General features: G+C 39.3%; 1 protein-coding gene across 1 annotated transcript in view; it reads left to right on the plus strand.

The window, feature by feature from the left end:
- The window catches only part of LOC109858230, a 25,076-nt gene extending 23,586 nt beyond the window's left edge, over positions 1-1,490 (plus strand). Inside the window, exon 2 of the mRNA XM_020435293.1 lies at positions 1,243-1,490. Within this exon, the coding sequence (XP_020290882.1) occupies positions 1,243-1,490 (248 nt within the window). The remainder of the gene's footprint in view (positions 1-1,242) is intronic.
- Positions 1,491-8,864: the final 7,374 nt, after the last annotated feature.

Raw genomic sequence — 8,864 nt, forward strand, 5'->3', positions numbered from 1 at the left:
AAGAATTTTCGAAATAAATGCAATGTCACCTTACTTTTTGGACACAGTAGTATATTCTCAAATTAGATCATAACGTCGATCGAGCAGCAAAAATGAACGCTTCGATGTGTTAACTCTAGACACGTGGATGCGTGACGTTCTACGTTTCTCGCTCGTCTCACACATCAAGATATCCATGTTGGTGATACCGCAATTTATGGAATCAATTGACAACAATGTCATTTTTCGAAATACATAAAATGTCATGCATTTTCCCATAGAAAATGAACCGAAAATAAATAAATAAATAAACTTTGCTACAGAGATCTTTCATGTTACAATATTAAACATTTTCGCAACAATTATGTAATATATAAGTTTTATGTTTTGCAATGATATTATAGGTAATATTATAAAGAAGTGGTCTTTCGCACTATCCAGGAGGTGCCACTAATAGCGCGTTAGGTTTTTTAACGTGGACTTTCGCCTGTAGCTCTATTCTACCACATTTTATTTCTTTTAGGTTTTTAAATATGGATATTGGATAGACATCCATATTTAAAATATAGAATACCATACTCTGCCTTTTATAGGGAAAGAAGTAAAATGACAATATAGGTTGGCAGCTAAGTGTGGCTTATAGTGTTTTATAAGCGTTTTATAAAGTGTTTATAAGTGTTTTATAAAGTGTTTTAACTGTTTATAAAGTGAAATTACACAACATTTAACGCATTAGAAATTAGCACCTTACGCGCTAAGCCACGCCACTTAGCTGCCAACCTATACTTATTTTATACTATATAAGGTACACGCAAAACTTTAAATGCGTTTTTCTCGCGAATGCTTGAGAAGCGTCGTAATATTTTACGACAAATTAGTGGTAGGGTAGACCTACAATGTATATAAATTTCATCCGAATCGAAGGGGACAATGTCTGGTGCTCCCCTTGTTAGTAGGTTTTTTAGTTTGTTATACATTCTATTTTTCCTTGAGTATGTTTTTAATGTTTGCCGTATTTTAATTTTTACTTATTATATTTGACTTCATTTTTTTTATAGATATCTCTTTTTTAATTAGTTTATATTATCTGACAAATAATTATCAATTCTTCTCTATAATATACTGTAGTCAACTTGCTATTTATGTAGGTAAGATCTATTCATTTGTTTCCAGATTTGTTGCATNTATCTCATGCTAATATTTTCTTTGATTGGTTTTATGTAATAAATTATAAAATATATGTAAATTGATTTTCAACAAAAGCATCATTGCAGCAAATCCTGCAACAAATTGTTGCAACGCAACAGCAGTTGCAACAACAACTGTTGCAACTGCAACAGCAGCAGCAATTACTGGAACAACAGCAGCCTCAACAACAGCAGCATCAACAACTGCAGCACCAACAACAGCACCAGCAGCCTCAACAACAGCAGCAGCAGCACCAACAGCAGCAGCAGCAAAACAATCTGACGAGTTATTTTTTTAATATAACTATTAGTAACAGAATATAATATTAGGTGTGCAACTAAGTTTTCGCTGTTTTTTTTTGAAAATGCAACTTTATTGTGAAAAAATGGTTACAAATGAATCATTCAAAGTATTGCCCATCGGTAGCTACAACTTTTTCCCATTTTTCTGGCAGAACTCGAATACCGTTACGGTAAAAGTGTTTGTCTTTTGAGGCTATCCACAAATCAAGCCATTTTTTGATGTCATCATATCAGCGGAACTGCTGATCAGCCAGACCATGTGTTATCGAACGGAACAAGTAATAATCAGACGGCGCAATATCTGGGGAATATGGCGAATAGGGTAGGACTTTTCATTTGAGCGTTTCCACGTAGGTTTTAACGGGTTTGGGAACATGAGGCCGAGCGTTGTCATTCAGTAGAATTACTTTTCACCCAAGTTCTTTGCTTTTGAATCATTCCCAACGCATGCATTCGCTTGGAAATGGCTTGGCGGATAACTCCTAATGCTGAAGCAAGCTGTTCTTGCGTTTGGCATGGATCCTCATCGAGCAATGCCTCCAATTCAGCGTCTTCGAAGGTTTTTGGCCTTCCTTCACGCGGACGGTCGTCAACATCGAAATCACCGTCTTTGAAGCGACGGAACCAATCACGGCACGTTGTTTCACTTAAAGCAGCAGTGTAAAGGAGCAGTCTCCGTAAACTTTTTGGAGCTCTCGATGTGCTTCAGCCGCCGTTTTCTTCGAATAAAATAAGAAAATCAACACTTCCCGCAACTGACGATTATTTGGTACAAAATCAGACATTTTCACACAACCAAAAGTATATGACGCCAAAACAAAATTACTAACGTGTCAAAGCGGTTTGTTTACCATATGTCTAAGCTTGGCTCGTGACGTTTTGGATATGTTAAAATCGACCAGCACTTACTGCTGGAGCCATCTATTGACAAACAGCGGGAACTTAGTTGCGCATCTAATAATTGGAAATCATTTTTTATTAATAATTCTTGTTTTAGGAGGACACAGAAGAGGAGCTGACCGCAGCAAGGCCCGCTGTGTATCTCCAGCGAGGCGGCCGAGGCAGTGCCAGCGGGCCATATGGAAGAGGAGGTCGAAGCGCTCCAATTATTCAGTATTATATTAATTATTAATGAAATTAATATTAAATAATACTGAATAATTGGAGCTAAATATTATATCTTATATATATATATATATATATATATATATATTTGATAAACAATTTTTTATAGAAAAAATAACAGTATTGTCATTTTACTTCTTTCCCTATAAAAGGCAGAGTATGGTATTCTATATTTTAAATATGGATGTCTATCCAATATCCATATTTAAAAACCTAAAAGAAATAAAATGTGGTAGAATAGAGCTACAGGCGAAAGTCCACGTTAAAAAACCTAACGCGCTATTAGTGGCACCTCCTGGATAGTGCGAAAGACCACTTCTTTATAATATTACCTATAATATCATTGCAAAACATAAAACTTATATATTACATAATTGTTGCGAAAATGTTTAATATTGTAACATGAAAGATCTCTGTAGCAAAGTTTATTTATTTATTTATTTTCGGTTCATTTTCTATGGGAAAATGCATGACATTTTATGTATTTCGAAAAATGACATTGTTGTCAATTGATTCCATAAATTGCGGTATCACCAACATGGATATCTTGATGTGTGAGACGAGCGAGAAACGTAGAACGTCACGCATCCACGTGTCTAGAGTTAACACATCGAAGCGTTCATTTTTGCTGCTCGATCGACGTTATGATCTAATTTGAGAATATATATTGGACAATTTGTGTAAAGAATGAAATTGAAAGCCTATATTAAATATCATACCATTAAACCTCAAGCCTTTTTATTGAACTTATGTCTCACAAAGCTTTACACACAATTTTTATGTAAAAGACGTAATATTTATATATTTATACTTATTTTCGAGATTTACAATCTTGAAAAAAGTACGTAATATTATTGATGTTAGTAAAACATCTCAAGATGCATTATACTTTTTTAGGAATTATTACATATGAGTTAATGGAAAGGATTCAAAAGTTTTTTGAATATTGAAAGTTATTAGTGTTCTTTTTTTATATATATTTTTGTTTTGTAAATTATCACAAGAATCTACATTTTTCAGACATATAATCTCAAAATATTTACTTCATAGTATACTAAAGTAAATTAATTACTATATTATGTTCATATGATATGAATTAAATACTTTATGATTGTGTATCTGTAAAATGTAGAATCTTTTCGTGATTTACAAATTAAAAATATAGAAAAATTAGTAATACTAATAATATAGTTTATATATATATATATATATATATATATAAAATGTTTTATAATGTTTTTCAATAATCTAAAAAAATAATCTAAAAACTAAAATTATCGCAGTTAACTTTTAATAAGAATTAATAAAAATGTAATAACAAATGCATCTTGAGATGTTTAACTCATCCTTATCAATAATATTATCTATTTTTTCTAAGATTGTAAGTCATGGAAAAGCAGTTTTCGTTGTCATATTGTCATAGGCTACAAGCGCGTAACGAAACATTGCTTTCTAGCCTCAGTGTCTTGCTCGCGTAGCGGGCTTGGTGGAAGCGAGGCAGAACATAGTATGTCTGCGCTCTTTCAGAAGCCGAACAGCCGAGCGTGACGTCACGCACACAGACGGCGGTTCTCGCTGTGTGCGTGCCTCCACCACCTCGGTGCTCTTGGTGCTAGTCTGCAAGATCTTACATCACTGTCCTTAATCCTGGGACCGCACGTAGTGTTGCAGTCCAGATGCCTGATTGGACAGAACAAGCAGCGCCACGTCGACTAAGGGCTGATTGGTCCGGATCAGCCAGTGAGCAAAGCAAGGAATCGGCACGCACAAATTTTATGTTCCCGGATACGCCATCTTGCTTTTTTCTAAAGTGCAGGTGCAAAACTTTTGTTTGTTAAAACTTTTTTAATCGAGTTTAACAATTATCAAAAGCTTTTCTAAGTATAGTAGTGTTATGTTTTTTGGACACAGTGTAACATACTAGTGTTAAGACTACGAAAATGACCAGTGAGAAGGTCGACGTAGTCATGTTAGAGACGGATTTCTTTCTAGGAAAAAACATAACCCTTACTCCTTCTAGCCAGGCTCCCGTGCTTGCTGCAGTGTCATGTGGTGATCGCGGAACGCGCAGCGTGTCTCTGGTAAGTGTCCCTTCATGCTCCTTCACTTCCACGGAGTCTGTGGGGGAAAAATTCTCGAGGAAAAGGGATGGCGTAGGTCTAATCACCCTCCCCCCCCCCAAGCGCACGTTTTCAGCGCTGTCTAGTATGCAGAGACAGCTGCTGCTCAACAGATATTACACGGACTCCAAGGGCCCGTTTAGAGTACACATCAAAACGTGTCGTTCACAACCTCCCCTCTACGGGAGATACAGGCCCTGACAAAAAACTGTAAGAAATCCGCTGCGCGGCGCCACGTTACGACTAACGGAATATCACGCGGTGCGTCGAAAAGAACTCACGTGGGCTATCACGCAGTAGACACGGGAAAGTACCGGCGAAAAACGGATCCTGCCCGAAAGGGCACGNAAAACGGACACACTCGAAATCGGAATCGCGTGCGAGAAACACGTAGCGAGCGGCAGAATTAATTTAAGTCCGAGTCGAAAAGTCGATGAAACGCCAGTGTAATCTTATTGATCATGTGGAAATAAAGAAATATATAATCCAGCGTATTACCATTGGTGTGTCGTATCAAATTATTCAAGTTATATCAGTCGTTGTCGAAATTAGCCGAGTCGTTTCGAACCTTCAGTTATTTGTCGAGCTGCTGGTTGTTGCCGAGTCGATCAAGAGTCAAAGCGCCCTTGGCTTTGATATCGATATCCTTGTTTTGTATCTCTTATCGGTCGCTATTATACACTGGAAGTGCCGGTATACGAACACGGAAAACAAGAGTGACTTGCAGGTGATAGAACAGTCGACCTGTGCGCTATTTAGAAGACAAAAAACACATTCAACGAGTCGATGGCCGTCGTCGTTACGATTAAGTGAAAAGAAAGACAACATTAAAGAGAAAAAAATCAATGCCTAATTTCTTACAGAACATAGTACAGGTAAAAAAGGAAACCTCGCTTAGCGCCATCGGCCTAGGCAAGAGACTTAACCGTTTTCTTCTTAATCAGTGTGTGCATGCGTTTGACTTACGTGTCATTGGCAGAAACAAATTCTCGGTCTGCTTCCTCACAGGTAGAGACGCCAACTGTTTTGTCGAGACTTTCCGGGAAGTCACAGATAGAATAACTTCCAGTGAGCAGTGGACAGCTCATGTCCCATCGTTCAGGGTGGTTAAACAGTTTGTGTTAAAAGGTGTTGATGAGGAAGAAACTGTTGAGGAACTGTTGGCTGGTCTTCGCCCCCCTCCGGGGTGGGATCAGGAATGGGTCCCTTCTTTTGAGGCAGTTAGAATCACACGTAGGGAAAAAGGAAACGCCACCTCCATCCCTAGGTATTGTATATTAATATTAATCAACTCATCCTACGATTTCGCACCCCTGTGGTTCCGCCGTCTTGCCTGTATGTAGGAAAAAGACTCCCGTTAACACCTTACGTATATAAGGTTAGACGTTGTAAGTTTTGTCAGAGGTTCGGACACTGTTCATCCATGTAAACAGTCCGGGGACGACAGACGCAGGTTTTGCGAAAAGTGTGGCAAGTCTGGTCACTCTAAACCAAATTGCCTTAATGTCTTTGATGAGTGCATAAACTGCATCCGCTTTAAGATTGGAAATACCAACCACCAATCGTCAGAACTCCGTTGCCCTGTTTTCCAGAAGTAACAAGAGATACATAAAATAATGGCTTACAGAGATCTCTCCTTTCGTGATGCGGCAAGTTTGTATGACGAGGGGAACACCTTTTCAGGACTAGAGTCCAACTTGTCCAATATCTCAGTTCCCCTCCCCACGCTAGGGGAGTTCTTTCCCAAAAGTGATGTCTTTAGGTTCTCCAGAAGAAGAAAGTCTGATTCCCCTATGTCACAGAAACCGTCCAGAATGAAACCGAGAATACTTTCTCCTCAGATTGGGTCCTCCTCCTCCCCTGAAAGTTCTGGAAGCCTTCTGTATGACTCTTCACTCACTTCTAACTTGTTTTATACAGAGGTTACCTCTCTAAAGCCCCTCCTCCCTCAATTCGTTTCTCACCTAAATGGAGAAATAACGGAGGAATAATCTCCTCCTCCTCGTCCTCAGCTAAACGATCTACACTCAACCATTTACTCATAGACTCGATCTCTCAGAAAATATCTTCAGGCAGCAACTCTTTCAAGGATGAGCCTTCCCTCTCTTCCTCAAACAAAGAATTCCTTATCACTGCCTTTCAAAAGTTAAAAGTTACCTCTAATATAAACCTTTCGCAGCTTAGCAATACAGACATGCAAAATATTGTCGCAGAACTACATAAGTTCCTGTACAGTACTCCTGAATCATATAACTAAAGCTTCTTATATTACTAAACACATAACATCGTGAAACCTTTTACTGTAGTCCAGTGGAACTGCAGATCTCTGGTCCGCAATTTTGATGCGGCCCATCTGCTACTCCAGGACTGCATGGCGAAGGTAGCTGTTTTTTGTGAAACATACCTCGATGGTGGCTCCATAATCACCCTCCCAAACCATGAAATAATGTCGTGCGACCGCAACCGTCGGGGAGGTGGAGTTGCTATCGCAATCGCTAAACACATTAAATTCTGTGACCCGGAAATTCCACATTTAATAGATTTATGCAAAGAAAACAGCGTTGAACTCACAGTTGTAGAATTGTTCCTCCCGAACTCTCAAACTCTCTACGTGTTTTCGCTGTACAGTCCTCCTAGATCTTCTTCAAATTACACTTTACCTTTCTTTTGGCAAAATTTCTTCCTAATAAGCTCTAAACTCTAACCAGCCATTATTAGTGGTGACTTCAACGGGAAAAGCCCGCTATAGTGCATCACACCCCCCCTCTCTAATAGAGAAGAGAAGAATCTAGAACACGCGCTAATAAACTCCCCTTGGGTAATCCTTAATAACGGCAATAATACATGGTCCTCCGCAGACCTCTCTAGATGCTCTGCGATAGACCTTACTATAGTTTCCGACACTCTTGTTCTCCAGTGTATTTGGAAAGTATATGACTATCACTATGGAAGCGACCACTTCCCTGTGATCACTTCTATCTCAGATAGATTCTCTGGCCGCATTGCATGTCGGTCCTATTATTATTCTATAAAACAGGTGAATTGGAAAGAATTTTAATTTATGTGCCCAGAAGGGATGGACTCCCTCCCTCCGTTAAGTCCTACGGAAGATATAAACTGTGCTTACTCCAAACTGGTGACTCTCATTGATGATGCGCTCTTACAGACAGGAGCTATCCATCACCTCAAAGGCCTCCAGGAGACCTCCCACGCCCTAGTGGGACGCCTCCTGCTCTGACATTTATTCTCGTAAAAGGGCCGCGTTTGCACAGTTCCGGTCACACTCCAACATCAATAATCTAGATAACTACTGTCAAGTAGCAAATGAGGTGTCTAAAGCCTTGAAAAATAAGAAACGCCAGGCTTTTCGTAAATATTGCGGCTCCCTACACGCCAACTCAGATGTTAAGTCTGTGTGGAGCACAGTCAAAGCCTTCTCCTGTGGTTGTAACAAGCGTTAGAGACAAAGGCAATAAAAACTGCCTCGACTTGGAGGGTTTTTGGAAGGCCTTCGACAAGATCGCTTCTGTGGACCCCCCTCCTCCTCCGGATCACTTCACACTTCTTGCGTCGCTAAACCCTCTAAACACCAACCTTAGTAATGCATACATGGATAGCCAAATCACACCCGCAGAATATTATTCTGTGATAAAATCCCTTAAAATCCGGTCGGCCCCAGGCTCGGACCTTATCACGAATTTTATTATTTCTCAATTTCCTCCTGCTCTTCATATGTATATAGTTAAGTTTCTCAACTTAATTTATTCCAGGCAGGTGTATCCAACTTCATGGAGAAACTACTTTGTCATCTTTATCCCTAAGCTGGGACGTAAGGGTGCTTATAGACCAATATCTGTAGCTAACAATCTTTTTAAGGTAATGGAGAAAGTTATGTGTCGCCGACTAGAGTGGTGGATTGAGAATAATAATATTCTTTCTCCCCACCAGTTTGGCTTCAGACAAGAGCTCTCCTGTACGGATAACTTGGCTATGCTTGTATCTAATGTAATGGCTGCCAATAACACCCGACAGGTTACAGGTGTCGTGTTTCTCGATATTGAGAGGGCTTTTGACAATGTCGTGCCCGCCACGCTGTTGGCCATGCTGCCTTTTTTCGGCTTGTGTATTTTTCTAATCAATTCCCATGATA

The sequence above is a fragment of the Pseudomyrmex gracilis genome, unplaced genomic scaffold (assembly GCF_002006095.1).
Source record: "Pseudomyrmex gracilis isolate BER0280 unplaced genomic scaffold, ASM200609v1 scaffold_193, whole genome shotgun sequence".
Lineage (NCBI taxonomy): Eukaryota > Metazoa > Arthropoda > Insecta > Hymenoptera > Formicidae > Pseudomyrmex > Pseudomyrmex gracilis.